This window comes from Varanus komodoensis, unplaced genomic scaffold (assembly GCF_004798865.1).
Source record: "Varanus komodoensis strain SLA01 unplaced genomic scaffold, ASM479886v1 scaffold20_1, whole genome shotgun sequence".
In the NCBI taxonomy this organism is placed as follows: Eukaryota; Metazoa; Chordata; class Lepidosauria; order Squamata; family Varanidae; genus Varanus; species Varanus komodoensis.
In genome coordinates, this window is record NW_025335587.1 from 2,748,968 (window position 1) to 2,768,249 (window position 19,282).

At 37.4% G+C, this 19,282-nt stretch overlaps 1 protein-coding gene across 2 annotated transcripts in view; it reads right to left on the reverse strand.

Annotated features, from left to right (window-relative positions):
* Positions 1 to 19,282, reverse strand: part of FAF1 (Fas associated factor 1) — a 238,966-nt gene that overhangs the window by 176,258 nt on the left and 43,426 nt on the right. For both annotated transcript variants that reach the window (XM_044429854.1, XM_044429853.1), the window contains exon 7: positions 11,147 to 11,252. In XM_044429854.1, coding sequence (XP_044285789.1) covers positions 11,147 to 11,252 — 106 coding nt within the window. The remainder of the gene's footprint in view (positions 1 to 11,146; positions 11,253 to 19,282) is intronic.

The window sequence follows — 19,282 nt, forward strand, 5'->3', positions numbered from 1 at the left end:
GACTCAAGCAGGAGAATCCTGAATGTAATAAATAATTGTACTATTGCTATACTACACTACTCCCCACCACCACTTTTTCTCTACTTCAAGGCATTTGACAGGTTGGAATGGGCTTTTCTTATCAGATTGCTGTGGAGATCGCATTTTGGTGATAAATGTATGAATAGTATCATGGAGCTATACTCAACCTACAAAGCAGTAATCCAAGTTAACACACATGTTTTCCAGGTAATACAACTACACAGAAGCATCAGGCAGGAGTGCCCACTTTCACTTCAGCTATTCACAACAGCTACTAAAATTTTAGCATACTTGATAGAAAAGAATTGCCAAAGAGTCATAATAAATAAAAAGCATCATAAACCAATTTGGAGGTGGCATACTAGTATTCCTATCCAATCCAGAAGAGTTTGTTTATTTATTTAGTCAGCTTATATGCCGCCCCCATCGCATAAGCCTCAGGGCAGCTTACAATCATAACATCTCACATATAAATACAAAAAAATTCATCAAATAAATAAAATACATAAAATAAAATAAAAGAGTTGCTACCTGAAAGACCTAACAACAGAATTACAGGGTATGGCAGGATTAGAAAATCAGCTACATGAAACCTGCACTGATACACATTACAAAAAAACCAGAACAACTCCCATAAATTATCGAGTTCAAACGTGAAATACAGCACTTTCATACTACCTGGTGAAAGTTATACCCAAATGCTTTTTCAGATCTAAGGAAGGAACATTTACTCCATTATTAGCTTCCAGAAGATGAACTGAGCATATGGAAGCAGTAAATCTCACTTAATAGTATACCCAGTGGAATACCCCCACTTACCCTTTTTAAGCACACTTTCAAACTTACCCACTGCACTGGCTATATTATCCAAAATTCAAATGCCATTCTTGAAAAAATACCATGGAACCTCAGGTCCAGGAGGACCATATCACCTCCTACTTTTTTATGACATTATCTTCACAAATGCAGATTAGTATCTACAATAGATGAGAAAACTTCAGCAGATCCAAAATAAATGACTTGTCTGAGAGGACTCTCTAAGGTCCAACACTTTTGAGATTCTGCAGGAGCATTGGGGTACTTGGCTTTAGGAGGTTTGGATAAAAAACATCTGCAAAGTACCAACAAAGCCAGAAATTAATACAGAACTAACTGTCTTTATAGGCTACCCATTAAATCATCACCTGAAATAAAAAGGCTAGGGTCAACCATATAATTTACAGAATACAAATTAAAGCGGAAATAGCTAAGCCTTTGGGAACCAGACACTGACATTTCCCTTTCTAAGCTAAGCTGAGCTGAGCCCATGAAAACCCATGACAACAAGTTCAGTATCAACAATACACAAGTTTCCCCCTGCTTCATTTAATCCTGGTACACTTGCACAACCCTAAATCTAACTTCTCATCCTTATATTGCAGCGGCTGTGAACTACTACTACTACTACTACTACTACTATGGCTATTATAAATATTATTATTACTTGTATTTATAGTTGCTCTCAATGTAATACATATAATAAAAACAAACAACAATACAGCAATGATAAAACAGCAATGAAAAGTTAAGCAGCAACAAAAACCCATCATTTAAAAGTCATAAAATTTAAGACAAGATTTTAAAATGTAGCTATATGCAAATGCTCGCATGCACCCACACACACGTGAGCATGCACACACAGACAACTAAAGCAAGCAGAACCTTAAAAACCATGGAAAAAATATATTTGCCTGGCACCAAGGGGCGCTCATGTGGTGTTCACATCCTGAAGTTGCAAGATATTGGGCATATGCATATAATTTTGGATATAATACAATGTTCATTTCACCTTTGCTCTCAATAATTAGGCACAGTCCAAAATCAACCTCTAGGCAAAGAGGCCATACTCTTTTAACTGACAATTGTCCAGATGAAATTGGTAGACCACCTTGAAGGTTTATACATGTTGCATATTCCCCTTCCTTCCAACAGACCTTATAACCAACTGCCCTATGGGAAGGTATCCAGGGGAAAGAGAGAGGTGGACATGAAGATTAACTCAGGTGTCTGGACCAGATAAATCATTACTTTATCCTTATACCTGAGTCTTCTTCCTCAGGAGAAAAAGGGAGCCAGGATGGCCTCAGAACCATCTCTAGATAGATTACTTTTCCTTCCATCAACTGTTCTCCAGGAGGGACCCTTCTGAATTATTATACATTAAGATCTATTGTTGTATTTTAAAATCTACTTGTAAGCTATGTTGGAAAGATTTATCTTGAAAGGTTAACTATAAATGCATAATTAATAAATAAATACACAATGGGTAAGTACGCATGTGCAGAATATGTGTTGTTAATGTATTAAACTCTAAAACACACACACAAGAGAGCATATACAAAAATAAGGTAACATTACCCACCAATTATAGTTCACCTATCATCAGACAGGTCAAAAACCTGCCAGTAAAGGAATGTCTGCTCATAGCCAGGTAAAAGCCCCAATCCTATCCTTGTTGTTGTTGTTATTAGTCGTAAAGTCGTGTCCGACCCATCGCGACCCCATGGACAACATTTCTCCAGGCCTTTCTGTCCTCCCCATCCCCCAGAGTCCACTTAAGCTCATGCCAACTGCTTCAGTGACTCCATCTAGCCACCTCATTCTCTGCCGTCCCCTTCTTTTGCCATCTATTGTTCCCAGCATTAGACTCTTCTCCAGGGAGTCCTTCCTTCCCATTAGGTGGCCAAAGTATTTGAGTTTCATCTTCAGGATCTGGCCTTCTAAAGAGCAGTCTGGGTTGATCTCCTCTAGGAATGACTGGTTTGATCACCTTGCTGTCCAAGGGACTCGCAGGAGTCTCTGCCAGCACCACAATTCAAAGGCCTCAATTCTTCAGCACTCAGTCTTCCTTATGGTCCAACTTTCACAGCCATACATTGCAACTGGGAAAACCATAGCCTTGACTATATGCACTTTTGTTGGCAAGGTGATGTCTCTGCTTTTTAGTATGCTGTCTAGATTTGCCATAGCTTGCCTCCCAAGGAGCAAGCGTCTTCTAATTTCTTGGCTGTAGTCACTGTCTGTGCTGATCTTGGAGCCCAGGAAAATAAAATCTGTCACTACCTCCATTTCTTCCCCATCTATTTGCCAGGAAGTGAGAGGACCGGATGCCATTATCTTAGTTTCCTTAATGTTGAGTTCCAAGCCAACTTTTGCGTTCTGCTCCTTCACCTGCATCAAGAGTCTCTTTAGTTCCTCTTCACTTTCTGTCATGAGAGTGGTATCATCTGCATATCTGAGGTTGTTGATATTTCTCCCAGCAATGTTGATTCCAACTGGTGATTCATCTAGCCCCGCCTTTCTCAGGATGTGCTCTGCATATAAGTTAAATAGACAGGGCGACAGTATACAGCCTTGCCAAACTCCTTTCTCAATTTTGAACCAGTCAGTGGTTTCGTGCCCAGTTCTTGCTGTTGCTTCTTGACCCGCATATAGGTTTCTCAGGAGACAAATAAGATGGTCTGGTACTCCCATCTCTTTAAGAACTTGCCACAATTTGTTGTGATCCACAGAATCAAATGCTTTAGCACAGTCAATGAAGCAGAAGTAGATGTTTTTCTGGAACTCCTCAGCTTTCTCCATGATCCAGCATATATTGGCAATTTAATCTCTAGTTCCTCTCCCTCTTCGAAATCCTGCCTGTACTTTGGGTAGTTTGTTTGTTTATTTATTTATTTAAAACATTTCTATGCCACCCCCATTGCAACAAAGCCTCAGGGCGGCTCACAACAGTTCTCAGTCCACATACTACTGGAGCCCAGCTTGTAGGATTTTGAGCATAACTTTGCTAGCATGTGAAATGAGTGCAATGGTGCGGTAGTTTGAACATTCTTTGGCATTGCCCTTCTTTGGGATTGGAATGTAAACTGACCTTTTCCAATCCTGTGGCCACTGCTGAGTTTTCCAAATTTGCTGGCATATTGAGTGTAGCACTTTTACAGCATCGTCTTTTACGATTTTGAATAGTTCAACTGGAATACTGTCGCCTCCACTAGCTTTGTTGTTGCTCAGACTTCCTAAGGCCCATTTGACTTCACATTCCAGGATGTCTGGCTCAAGGTCAGTGACCACCCCATCATGGTTGTCAGGGACGTTAAGCTCTTTCTTGTATATGTGTAATCTTGCCATCTCTTCTTAATCTCTTCTGCCTCTGTCAGGTCCCTGCCATTTTGGTCCTTTATCATGCTCATCTTTGCATGAAACATTCCCTTCATATCTCCAGTTTTCTTGAAGAGATCTCTGGTCCTCCCTATTCTATTGTTTTCTTCTATTTCTTTGCACTGTTCATTTAAGAAGGCATTCTTATCTCTTCTAGCTATTCTCTGGAATTCTGCATTCAATTGGGTGTATCTTTCCTTTTCTCTCTTGCCTTTCACTTCCCGTCTTTCCTCAGCTATTTGTAAAGCTTCCTCAGACTTCCTCATTTTGCTTTCTTGCATTTCTTTTTCTTTGGGATGGTTTTAGTTGCTACCTCTTGTACGATGTTGCGAACCTCCGTCCATAGTTCTTCAGGCACTCTGTCTATCAGATCTAATTCCTTAAATCTATTTGTCACCCCTACTGTATATTCATCAGGGATATGATTTAAGTCATACCTCAGTGGCCTAGTGCTCTTCCCTACTTTCTGCAATTTAAGCCTAAATTTTGTAACAAGAAGCTCATGATCTGAGCCACAGTCAGCTCCAGGTCTAGTTTTTACTGACTGTATAGAGCTTCTCCATCTTTGGCTGCACAGCACATAGTCAATCTGATTTCTGTGTTGACCGTCCATTGATGTCCATGTATAGAGTCCTATTTCATATTTTCACAAAACTGGTGTGGAGAGGGGGCCCAGCAATCTCACATATAGCATTCGTAGTAAGATGGTTCAGAGGCTTCGGCGAATGGGGCGGCATAAAAATGTTTTAATAAATAATAAATAAATAAATAAATTTAGAATGGGAGATAGCTGAGGAAGAGGAGGAATGGGCAGGTGGCACTGAAATGTCAAGGTTAACAGGTGGGATTAGTCAGACAGCAGTCAAACTTCCTTGGATACAGGGGGAGACATTGCAGACCAGGGAGATCTGGAATGGGCAAAGAGTAAATTTTTTAACCCAGTGCAGAAGTGCCAAGCCAAATGAGTAAACCAATTAAGTAACATCAGGCAAGCAGCATGAACCTACCAGAGGACAAAGATAAAGCTTTTGGGAAAGGGCACAAGGAAAGAGTCTTTTCAGTCTGGAATCAACACTTCACATGGGCAGAACTGGAAGGATTGTTATCTTGGTTGATGCTACAACAAGGTTCAAAGAAAACATCTTGTAACCCCATGAAACCTATCAAGCTCAAATAAAGGAGTGTAGTTTAAAAGCCTATTTTGAAAGGGGGAGAGATGTTCACATGAACAGGACCACTATTTCCAAATAACCATTAATTCATTTGGTACTGATCAGCTCTTTAATTAGAAGTGCTGTGTGGCCTTTGTTAGGCAGCTGAAGATGACACAAATAGCTTTTTTATCCTACTTTACTAATATGGTAAAGGTAAGGGGGATTGTTAACTCTATTCCTCTAAAAGAAAAAACCCATACATTTAAAATAAATACTCCAGCACTGATATCCCAGTAAACACATAGAAGTATATGTGACAGATGGGGGCAAGTAGACCCCAATTAGTAAGCCTCCGACAATGAAGTATCATCATTTGGAAATGCCTCATCATAGTCTACAACTCTAAGTAAGGCTCACATCTCTCTTTCCTCAAGGACACTATTAAAAATATTAAGGCTATGGTTTGCATTTGTTAATTCACGACTGGTTTGATTGCCATGAAGCATTTACCTCTTGTGCTATCTAAAACTCGGTAATGTTAAAAACTTGTTGTGATGTGTTTATTTTTTTTCTGTATTTAAAATAATAATAATAATAATAAAGTGGGGGAATTTGTCCTACTGCATTTTGTTTAACTCCAAGACAAAATCTTAGGGAACAAGTCTGTCACAAAGTTGTCAAAGGCCTCCCATTTGGTATGAAAACTAGACTGACAAGGTAAAGTAATGAGTTCTTTAGGTTTGATTGTTGATGGACTTTTCTCCTAAGACCATATTTACAATAAGCTTTGGCATTTACTGAACCTGGAAAGCATCTTAAAGAAATAATCTGAAACAAAAGTTGCTGCCCAGGTTCATTTTGAGTCACTACACTGCCACTTAAAATAACAATCCCAATCCCATGAGAGCTAAACAAGAAGACCGCCGCCCCAAATGCATGAGAGAGTCTGCCTACCACAAGGATAGTCTAGGCCAGCCTTTCCCAAACTAGTGTCCTTCATATATTTTAAAGGGAACAACTTCCAGCATTCCTGATTATTGGACAAGCTGGCTGGGGCTGATGGAAGTTGAAGTGCAAAGCATCTAGAGAGCACCAGTTAGGAAAAGTTAGTCTAAAACTTATTTTATATTGTTATTTCTTGTATTTTAATTGTATGTTGTGAGCCGCCCCAAGGCTTCAGCGAATGGGGTGGCATAGAAATGTTTTAATAAATAAATTAAATAAATAAATAAAATATTCCTCCCTAGCTGCTCAAGTGCCCTTTGAATGTAATGTAATGATCCAGAGATGTGGGTACTGTCTAAACCTGCTTCACTTACTTTCCTTATCCATTCAATCATCCTTGGAGCAGCATGAAAAGAGTTCCAAAAGCAACAGATTTGTGGGCACAATTATTGATAGGCTATCTGCACAACAGGCCTCACACTTATGTTTATTTGGACTTGAAGCTATCCCTCAGGTGATACCTGCTGTTGCCCTACCTGGGATGCTTTATCTTTGGCCATTTTGCTTTTCTGTGTTCTGTACTAGATTTGGACCTTCAAGTAAGGCATTTTGTGGGTACCAAACTTAGTAGCCCCCAAAAAATCAGGTTTCTTTATAACTATATACATATTTTAAAGGTGACATCAAGTAACTTGATTTGCACTGGTATCAGTTCAATGCATAAGAATACTTATCTACTGATCATTTAGTCAAAACTGAAACTTTTTACTAATAGTCATTTTGAAATTCAGTTGTACGTAAGTACGTAATGTCTAGTGAACTCAAATGCTTTACTGTCCCTCTGCTCCCATTATTTAGAGGCCTAAAAAACTTAACACATAAAATTAAATCACCCTTTTAAGGCACTTTTTAGGTATTTCTAGATTTTGATTTTGGTTCCTTTCCTTTTAACTCCAGAAGTCAGTATGGGATATTCACATTAAACAATTAATTCAGCTTTAGAGAAATCCAAGTAAAATATCACTATGAAAATCTGTAAAGTTATAAAAACCAAGCACCCCTAAGGAAACAGTTTCATTGTCAGGAATCCCTGAACTCAAAATGTCACAACGTAGGCCATTACATGGTATCCTTCTAATAAAATGTGTCATTCTCCCACACACTCAAGAACGTTTCAAAGTACAAAGCCCTACTACCAAATAGCCGTACTTGTATATCCTTCTTTAATAGATATATTTGTGCCCCATCTTATTTTCTGTCACAGCAGATGGCACAGCACTAGGTGCCAGATTTAGAGGACCAATGCAATACCACACGCTTTAGACAAGCAATGAAGAGAATGGTGACACTACTAGCTTCTTACTCTAAAGCTAGGGAAAAGTTGCTTCATAATTGCAACACAAGAAATTTGGTGCAGCAACAAGATTACAGAAGCTAGCCAGCTCCATGCTATTTTCTGTCTTGCCTACAGTTTCACTGTACAGTCATCTGTTTGATTCACAAGTACTGCAACTAACATGTTTAATATGATATAGCAATGATTATTATATTATTCAATAAATCTACAACAGTTCACATCAAGAATCTTTAATTTAAAGCACCCTTATATATACCTACTTCATATTTTATAAAAATACATGACTTCATCACTTTTAGATTAGGTTTAAATTTCATCTTTAAAAGACAAGATTTCTTTAATATACTCTTTGGTCAAGAGTTACTTATTGGCCCAGTATCACATGAATTAATCTGCATTATAGGCCAACATGAAATAATTGTTTCCAAAGCAATCTCTCCTACTCCCACCTCCTGTTCATATGCAATTTTAGAAAAGTCTGCATTAGAGATCCTGGCTATTTCATCATTGCAAATTGCTAATTAAATCTTGTAAGAATGGAAAGGGAACTTAAAAAAAAAAGTGACATACAACACCCACAATCTTGCTACTCGGAAATTAAAGGAAAGAAGAAGAAGTATAGCATGATAGAAAAGCTGTGTGGCATCAATCCATCTATATTATAAACCTGTGTCTGCATGGGGAAATCCAAAGCCAAGAGACCATCAGTCAAAACACACCTCAGTTTTCAAACTAGACTGACTTCATATTAGGACCAGCGTAGGTTATGCAGTCTAACAGTACATAATATTACCATAGGATTGTCTCATACCTCACCTGTTCTTTTTTAAAAGTATGTTTCCTGCTATCTAAGCAGAATAAACTCCCAAATACATTTCCTAGGTTTTCATCACATTATTTTTATTAAATCCATCAAGATTCATGTTCAAACCATCTCACTATTTTAGTAGCTTTCCAATCCACATTCCAAAAGAAAATCAAAGGGCTTTTAACTAGGAGAATAATGTTCATTCAATTTAAATAATTTCACAGATTTTTCGCCCACTCATTGAAAGATATTAATACCATTTTATTTGGAAAACTCAGGAAAATATTTTTAATATTGCTTGCAAATCATTGCTGCAGTAAAATATGCTTTAAATAAGCCAAACAATTCGGTCTGGAGAGACAGTTGCATCCAACAGTTGTGGTGAGCCCTGAAACATTTCTAGAATGTTAAGTATTTCCTTTAATAATTGATGCAGACATTTTGAATCTTTCTGCATAGAATATCAGGTGTGAGTAGATTGCATTAACACTGCTTAAACATTTCAACTTGTCAGTATGGCCAACTCGATTTCTGAAATATTTGCAGAATTTTCCCATCGAAACAGTAATAAAGGTAAAATAAATATATGCCACTGCTTTATAATCACTGAACATTAATGAATATTTTATGTCTTTTTAAATCTCCCTGTTTAATTTTAAAGGGTGAAATTAAGTCTCCTTCACGCAATATGCCAATTATCTGTAAATCAAACAATAACTCTGCCATTATACTCCTTTTTGTTAATATATGGGAAGCTAATTTGAAAACACTGGATGGTACTTTTAGAGAATAATTGAATAGGCCTTCCTGCCCTCTGGTGGTTAACAACTGAAACTTGCATATGAAGTTCAATTACGGCTGTAGTGTAACTGAAATCATGGCTAAACCACTAATTTAAAACACTTGACCAAAAATTGAGGAAAGACAATTTGATCAGTAACTTATAATTAACATTCCCTTCAAAGGCAATTGATTTTAATAACTGATGTTCAAAAGTTATATTCAAATTAAAACAAATACAATCGGATATCTAGTTTAGAGCTCCTTTTACACACAGGGATTCTGCCCCCGTCCCCCCGTCCCCCCCAAAAAGCAGCCTGCTTTATTCCACAATGCAAACTAATTTTGCAAATCTCTTCTTCGTGAAGCAGCTTACTATGCAGTATGTACGTTGGGAAAACATTGGGCAAAAACTCATTCCTATCATAATACTACTGATATAGTTCTAGAAAGCAGACATGGAATTTCAACTCAGAACCCCTTTTTCCAATGCTTGGTATTAAAGCTGAGCAATTTCATTTTATATTCCGCAATGGAGGCAATTTCCCATCCCTTAGTTGAGTAGGACAACAGTGCATATCTATTCTAAGTACTGTTTTGGGATGTGGTTTAGAATTCTAAATTTAGTTTCTTTGTAACTGCATCATATGCAGTTAGTACAGTTTCTTGGAAGCAACATAAGCTGTCATCATTTAGTTCTACTATATAATGTCTTGGAGGTGACATAAAGCATTTCTATAATTAATTTGTAATTTGCTAGTTTCTAAGTTAAAACAGAAATATTAATTAATGCTATGTAAACTACAAAATACATTTTGGCACCTAAAAGAAGTGATGCTCAAGCAAAATTCTTCAGGTTAATTTTATCTTTCTTACAGCCAAAATAGCATAAATTGGCTTCTAGTATTATAGCCACTGGTATACAAATGAATTCGAAGTAAGAAGTTGCATAAAGAAGTCAACATCCACGGACAAAGTTCCTTGCGTACATAAGAGCTTTATAGCTGTCAGCTGCGGTCCCTAGAAACAAAACATCCCTAAGGACAGGAAGAGTCTAAACCTGCACTCCACAAGGTATGACAGTTTGCTGCTGGAAGGGGGCAAATAGCCATTGAAGTATTTTGTACAAATACAGGTCTGTTTGCATGCATGCCATCATATTTTATTTGTGGAGGGGGCAGTGTTTGGTTTTATATCCCAAGAAAAGATTCAAGAGAAACACTTGCTTTTGGAATGAATCTAATGTACTCCAAAGGGATTGTAATTAGCTAAACAGAAAAAGCAGGGAAGCCAATTGCTTGATTTTTGACATACAACAAGGTTATGAAACAGACAGGATTTTCCACTTTTTAAGTCAAAGGGCAATGACTGTTTCAGGGAGTACATCTGTCTTTCAATGTTAGATCAGCAAGGGACTCTTCTTTGCAACATCACCCCTTGCTGGCTGTTTCAGAGAATAACAGTCATCAGATTTTTAAATGGAAACCATTTCTCTGCCATTTCATCCATAATCCACACAATATGATAGCAGTGTGCATTTGACTCACGTATTTGGGAAATGTAAGAAAACACAATGAAATAAAACACAGAAATAAAGACTCCCTAGCTAGATGACACCAGTTCATCCTCGGCAATGCAGTTTGCTACTATAATGCAACATGCTACTGAACACACTACTGCTTTGGGCTAAAATTAATGCAAATTTTATATGTAGGTCACACCATCTGATGTACCTACAGTAATCTTCCAGTTAATTAAAAGCTAAAAACTTAATAACGAAACATGAAAGGAAGTCTGCAGCCTGAATACGTAAGCCCTCTTTAACAAAGCTGACATTAGTTATAATGAGCTACATTTATTCTTCAGCTGTGAGACAGAACTCACCTCCTGAATGGTACTGCTTCCTGAGAAGTTGAGGTTGTACTCCCGCTGGACTTCTCGATGGGTGACGATCAGCATGAAGTTCTGATTTAATGATTCCTGCAGGGCACTGAAAGGGTTGAGAGAAAAACAAGAAAATCAGGAGAGAGCATGTTCTAGCTTGCTTTACATTTAGCTGGAAAACCCCAGGAGTACCCTAAACTCTGCAGAGACAAGTCCAGGCACAATATTATCATCGCTTTCTTTTTTGCTCCTAAAGGCAAGGAAGCACACAGAGAATGGTCAAGGGGGCTAACCTGTTAACTCCTTCTCTCCTAAGGTGGCTGAAGCATCAACAGCTACATTTTAACTCTTCAGAATTTTCACAACACAGAGCCAACTGCGATTACCACCATATTTCACACATGATCGTTGATGCAAGCCTTTAAACTATATCCTGAAAATAAATGCTTTGATATTCCAGTTATCAGCAAACACTTATGCAGAAATTGTGCATATTAAAAAGTGTGCTATGATTTATTTTAATTCTTATAGATCACCCTTCTGCCAATTGTATTTATGGTGATGGTCAGTCTTCATGTATTCTATGTGTAAGTGCAGCTACATAGGTATAGAAAATAAGTATTTTCAGGCCTTTTTTGCAGTGTAAGGCTTTTAATACTATGTAATAGTTTTGTTAAAAAAATACTGTTGTTTATTGTAGTCTCTCCTAATACCACATCCTCTTTAAACTTTTAATATTTTCCTCATCCTTTTCTGAAATCATATTTTACATGGCTAAACAATATAAAGATTCTTTAGTCCCAACACAGAGCCAATGCTGTCAACGCTTAATGCTCACCATGAAGAAATAATGAAAAGAGCACAGTAGGTCAATTCATACAATCCATGATTCTTCAGTTAATGTCAGAAATGATTATTACCAAGCTCTTTTTGGAAATTTTCAATGGACAGGATGCTGAAAGCTTCTTGACAGTTGAAGTACCAATGGTACCACTGGTTCTGCATCCTACATCACATTTCATTATTTTCAGCCCAATTCCAGGATAATTTAAGGTGTCAGAGAACCTTCCCATTCCTGATTTGTTCAGCTACATCAACAATAAATCAGTACTAGTGGAAGCTGTTTTCCTCCCCAAAGCAACCTCACAACCTTAAAGCGGCAAGAGTCTTTAAAAGTTAATACCATCCAGGGCTGGGAGAATATGATCAGTCAAGCAATGCGTACTATGAAACTACAATACACTCTGCATGAAGAAGATGCTGTAAGCTTTCAGGTTTGGAGAGGCTGGTGCTGGAAATTACTACTCTATTCCATGGCAGCTGTGCTATCGGCTACCACAAGGCCTGATTCTCAACTTTTGCTTCCCATTCTGCTTTAACATCTACATTAAACTGCATGTAGGGTCATCCAAGGATTTGAATGCCATTCAGGTTACTCCCCACTTCTGAATTAAGGTGGGTAAAACCAAGATATGGCTTTTCACTAGTGGTAAACCATCTTCAGAAAGCTGTACCAGATACCACTTTTGCTATCCAGCTGGAAACAACTGAAGACCATATACTGGTAGCAGTTGTTAATCATGCTGTGCATATTTTATGTAGTTTTATCATCTGTTCCTACTAGTACAGGGTTGTTTTATCATGATAATTTGTTGTTTTAAATTGATCACTTTGAAATGGTTTGTTGTGCTACAAACCTTTTTAAACTTGTAGAGTGGAATGTGCCATACATTGTGACATAACTGCAAAATCAGTGCTCCTGGAAAAAATGAGCATGCTAAGTGCTTGCCTGGCCATGTTGTTTGTTCTCCATGCCGCCTTTCTCCACTTCATTTTTCAGAATTGCAACAATAATAATTTTCTGCATGCCATATGCAGAAACCTTTACTATGTCTGCAGACCTATTTCACCAGCCTGGTAAAAGGCAAGCAATGATGATGATTATGCTATAATAGTCATTTTTGTTTATTTATTTAATCTCTAAGCCACCCCTTAGCCATACAGCTCCCTGGGTAGATTACAACAATGAATGGAAAGATTATTCCTTTTATTGAAGTACAAGACAGAAAAGTAAACAATGTATGGGAAGTGATAATTATTCCCTTCTATTGTACACATTAGTAAGTTCTACCTCATTGAAACAAAAAAATCAGACTAATTAGAAGTTATTATGAAGTTCAATAAAAAATAAAATTAATATAAGGGGGTAGAGTTTTTACTCATAACTAATTTATATGTAGGCTTTTCTTCCTTGTTCTGAAAAATTACTATAAATAAATATAATAAATCTACTGATTTCGTAATTGTTTTAGTGTTGCTGCACATCTTAGTCAGTTGAGACAGAAGCAGCACAATCCTGTGCATGCTTAATTGGAAGTAAATCTCACTGTGTCCAGGGGCACTTAGAAGCTAGTATGCATATGATTGCAACCCAGGTGTGCTAGACAGTGGTTTAGTCAACAGTATGTATCTGAAGATTACCAGGGCAGAATACTTCGATTTCAAACAGGTTCTCTGGTGGTATAAAGCAAGATAATAATTGGTCCTCCTTTAGCTAATTAAATCAATATATATTATGCTAGTTAGAAGAGATGACAAATTAGATTATATTCTAATTTGTCTAAGTGAGAACTCTGCATTAGAGGAAGTACCTTGCCTAATGAAGGCATAGTGAGCATCAGTAATTTGTCTCTGATAATAAAACTACCCATTAAAACACATTTTCAGAGTGGCAAAAATCAACACCTGCTTCTTGACCAGTTTATACTAAATATTTGTATAACTATCTAAAACAATGTCTAGAATGCAATATTTATTCTTCTGGATATTCACAATTTCCCAAGGGCAAAAATACTGGTGAAAGAGATTTCCGTACTAGCAGTATCAATGTCTTGTACATATGTGAAAATTTATGAATTCAAATCAGTTCCTGGGAAATTGCATTAATTCTCAACCTTCCATGGTTCTTCCTAAATATTTCCCTACTCTAATACTAAGCATTTTGACAATTAATTATAATCATACACAGCACGAGCAATACACATGTAGAAACAGGTATCCACAAGCACTTCATGTAAAGGGGCTGCATGTACAGTCCACAACACTACATATCTACATCTAGTCTAGTTCTCCATCAGTGGGTTAGGAGTTATGTGCACAACACTGGAAAATGGTTGCTACCTTTATGGTGAAATGAAGATTAATGATTAGATAAGTTGAGAAATAAATGCAGATCCCCTTTCCCAGCCTAGAATGCCAAGTATCATGTTTGGTAACTAGATGCTTCAAAACATGCATGCATAGACCCTCACTGCTAATCTCTCATTGCTACATCTCTCTAGATAGCAGCTTTTGTGGATGCTTTGTTTTATATCTAGAATTTAAAGTACTAATCAACATTAGCACAAAAAGATTCTGGATTATATTTATAAAGCTAAGGATCATACCAGATTTCAAAAACCCAAAACACACTTGTAAAATATCCACTAATTTATATTCATCATCATTCTAAGACACACTCTACAACTGCTCAGTTTCTCAGACAAGGAAGCAAATCCATGAGAATGCTGGGTTCCAGTATTATGGCCCAGGTTCTAGTATTATAATAGGGACAAACATGTCTATCAATTTTCTTCACACCATGGATGACTGTGTGTGCCTGTATAGACTCTTCCCTTACTCAATTTTTTTTTCAAGCTAAACAATCCCAAATGTGTTAATGTTTTCTCATAGCAGAGTTGCTGCAGTCCTTGATTATTTTAGTTGCTCCATGGTATCCCCCCCATAGCTGAAGTAACCAGAATAGTACACAGTATTTTAAGTGTGGCTGCACCATATATTTGTACTGGGGATGTCATTTTGGCAGCTTTAGTTTCAATTCCTTTCTTAATTATGCCTAACATGGAATTTGACCTTTTCATGGCAGCTGCATACTAGCTTGACATTTTCATTGAGCTGTCCACCACAAGCTCAAGATTTCCAGTAGCTCAGATCCCATCAGCACCAGGTGTCCATGCTGTGTTAGAGAAGAAATAAGGTCTTCAGTGCTATGGCTCTGAGGAAGGATTTCCCTAATGATCTTCCAAACTGCTCTTGTCTAACAACTTAAAAAGGACACAAAATCTGATCCTTTCAGAAGGCCTTTGACTATTGGGAGTTCTGTTACTTCCACTGCTGCTGCTAATATTGAAGTATTTATTGACAGTTTAAAAATCATTTCATTCTGTTTGAGGGCACCTTGACTTTTTGGAGAAGCAAGATACAACTGAATTTATGATTTAAATTTAATCTGTGCCTTGGCAGTAACCTACGTTTTCTTCCTTCCTTAATCTCTTGTCTTACATTTCTTTCCATTATTTTCTTCACCAACTGTTGCGCAAAATCAACCAGGTGTAATATCCTGTCTTCAAACTATTTCCCTTCTCACAGAGTGACTTCAAAAAAGAATGAGTTGCTAGACACAATCTCATACGTATGTCCGTTTCAAAACCAGCAAAAGTTATAGAAAGCTTAGAGACTGAGTAGAATCTTGAGTACACAAGAGAAGAGCTATCTGACTCTGTATATCTCTATATCTCCATTTTGCTATTCCTGCAATGGCTCACACATTCCCTGTTAAGAACTGAACTACTACTGGGTGATTCAGACTGAATAAAAGCTCATTTTGCCCTAGCTGCTCATAAAATTAAAACAATTAATAGAAGTTTAACTGACTTTTTTGGAACAGAATGAAATATTATAAACTTTATGTGAAACACTGTTTTTTACTTGTATTTTTTCATAGCCCATTGCTATACATTAGGGATTTTTTCCTTCCCCATATTAACTACCTGGCAATAATTAAGGAGAAACTGGGAGAAACCTACATTTTAAAAATCAGCTTGTTTTTGTATTGGAATTCCAGTGTGGTGTAGTGGTTAAGAGCATGGAACTGGGACTCAGACAACCTGGGTTCTAGTCCCTGCTCGGCCATGGAGCCAACTGGGTGACTTTGGGCCAGTCACAGATTCTCAGCCCAACCTACCTCACAGGGTTGTTGTGGGGATAAGATGGAGGAGGAGAATGATGTAAGCTGCCTTGAGCCCTTTGAGGAAAAAGGCAGGATATAAATCCATAAATAAATAAATAAATAAATAAATATTCAGAGGCTTTGTATTTATTTAGGTTATGCCCTATGTTCCTGAAGACTGGAAGATTCTAGCTATCTTCAGTGATTAGGAATAATATTCAGTTATAATCTGCCATTCATTGTTTTAGTTCTGCTGTGGTGGAAGTATTCCCTAATGGAAGGTCTGCTCACAGGATACCCCTACCTAGTAAAAGAAAAAAGGCAATTGCTACCAATTCCCCCTTCTCCATGCAGCTTTTGTGGTCTTGAAAATATGCTCAGGAGAAAGTATGCTCCAGTGACTTTAGAGAACCTCTGGAACAGTGTGGATAGGGTTGGAAAGGGAAAATCCATGAAAGTGACCTCCTCTTCCCTACTTTTCATTCAGCAAAAATCTCTACTGGGTCCAAATCTCTTCCCTAGATGGAATGCACTCTTCTCTTCACTATGTTTTGATTATAGTAATAGTCTGCATTACAGCACAATCCTATACAGCTCCTTGCTTAGAAGCAGTTTCCTTTGAATGGAGTTTAACCCCAAGCAATTTGATCTAGGATTTGTAGCCTTATTCTAGTTTAACTCTACGAAGACTCTGTATGAATTGCAGGAAAAAATCCATTATTCATCAGATCTATTCGTTTTCCATCCAAACATCTAAATTTTAACAAAATATCATGACACATAATAATTAACATTTCTATTACAAACATAAGATTTATACAAGCTCTTGTCAACAGACATCCAAATTTACAATAATTACAGTTTATTTACACTAAAACAAAATAGGAAATCAGTATGTAAATGTAATGTTTGTTGTAGCTAATGCAGCAAGCAATGGCAGATTAGTCTCAAACAGCAATCAATCAGAAAATCTAGCCAGTGTGGAAAATGAAAAGTAGTTCTGCTTGTTTATCTTGCATTTCTGAACTTTTCAGATATTCTAAACAGTCTCAGTAAAACCCTGAAAGAAAACAACTTTAAAGCTTAGTTTCACTGAGACCTTTAGGTTGCAACCACATGCATAGACCTAGGATTAAATGCAATTGGTTTCAACAGAATTTAATTCTGGATAGACAGGATCTGTGGCTCTAGCAGAACAAAACAGACAATAACAATAATTACAAATCACATGATTCTTAACTGAAATTTTGCTACAGTTAACATACACCTAGACATCACAGCATCACCATCACTGCTATGCATGCGCGCGCACAGACACACACACACAAACATATAAATCTGATTAACTGCTTTCAACAACACAACCTATAGCTTGAACATCTTTACAAGTACAAGACTTGTAGTCATGACGAATAATTTGGCTTCTTTTTAATTCATTACTGTAGAGAGTGGGCCCGTCTCTTGCTCATTACAGACTATTCAGATAGATTCATCTGGTTCTGAGGAGGAAACTGAGGTGCAAGTAGGGGCAGAGGACTTTGAAGTTTCAAGGTTACCTAGTGAGGTTTCTCAGGCACAGTATGGTAATTGTCTGGCTTTGGAGGCAGCAGAAGGGTTTCCAGGATGGGAGAAGGAGGTAATGAGAGACTCAGCCCTTGACCCAGTAAGGAGCTGATAGGAGAAACAAACTGCTCAATTAGGGAGTCTTTGTCATTCCCGTCATCTTGCCTTCAAGCACCAAGAGCCACCCTGGGGGTAGAGTCAGAAGCTTTACTGAAAAGGAAAGACAAAGGGGAATTTCCAGTTTGGATTCAACTTTTTCATGGGTAGATGCTTCTCCCTCAACTTTGGTAGAAGGCTATCTAGAGTTCATACTGCTCTGTAATCTATTAAGTTCCAATTTTAAAAACTGAACTTTAAAGGATTTTCTTAAGTTTGATAACAGAAAGAAAGAGGAAAGGGACCGGTTCACAACAATTACTAAGAAATCTGTCACACTTAGAGAAACAAATCCCGTTCTTTGCTTTTCACCCAGCCAACCACTTTCACCTTTATTTTTTCCACTTAGTTTTAATGCTTGTTTGAGGGTCTGAACCAAGTCAGCTTTATAAGTTTAATATTCAATTAAAAACAGCACAGGCCATTATCTATAATGGCTATGAATTATGCAGACAGACTATAATTTTCAGGCATTCACTGAGACCCAAAGAGTTGGTCATGCTGCATTACTTCACTAAAGTTTTATTTCTTTCACAAGTTGACCCAGGCAGAGAATCAGAAAATAGCTTTGAGACAGTTGGTGTAGCACAGTATGAGAAGCACAAAGATGCAAGGTCCCTAGTTGCATAATTGTTTAGATCCTTCCTCTCATTTTAAACCTTTATTTATATGTTGATATTTATATTTTTATTGTTGTATTTATTGATTTTGTTGTGGGCTGTCCAGAGACTCAATGTGATTGGATGGCCTAGAAATAACCCCAAAAATAAATAAACATTTATATGTACATTTATCAAAAATTCCCAGGACAATTCACAATAAAGACAACATCAAACATAATAAAAACAAAGGGTGTTGGTGCAGTTTGTTATGTGGGCTGATGTTTTAAAAAAATAATAGTTCAGAGATACTAGACCTGCAAAGAAAAGAACAGCAACAGCTATAAAAATAGGCCAGAACAATGAAAATCAATAATGCCAGTCTGGAGTCTGAGTTAAATGTGGAAGACAGAAATGCTGAAAGGTTCAGACAAATAAACCTGAAAGAAAGGAACATCACATATGGTACAAGGCAACACTCTTCCCTGAGGAATTCATGCCAACACAAAGGACACCACCACTGAAAAGGTCTTCACTCCAGTCACTACCCATTAGACCCCCACCTCCCAGTAGAATGGATACAGGGAGGAGAGAACTGAAGATAATCACAACAGCAGCCGGGCTCATGTAGGAGAATATATACTTTGGATATCTAGTTGCCAAGCCATTTAGAGCTTTAAGAGGCTAAGTACCAGCACTGTGTATTGTGCCTCAAAAAAGTGTATATGGCACCTTTTATATGGCCAACAGCCAGTGTCATTATATAAAAGTTGTCTTCAGCTGATTCTACTCAACTGGTTTCTCTTTCTT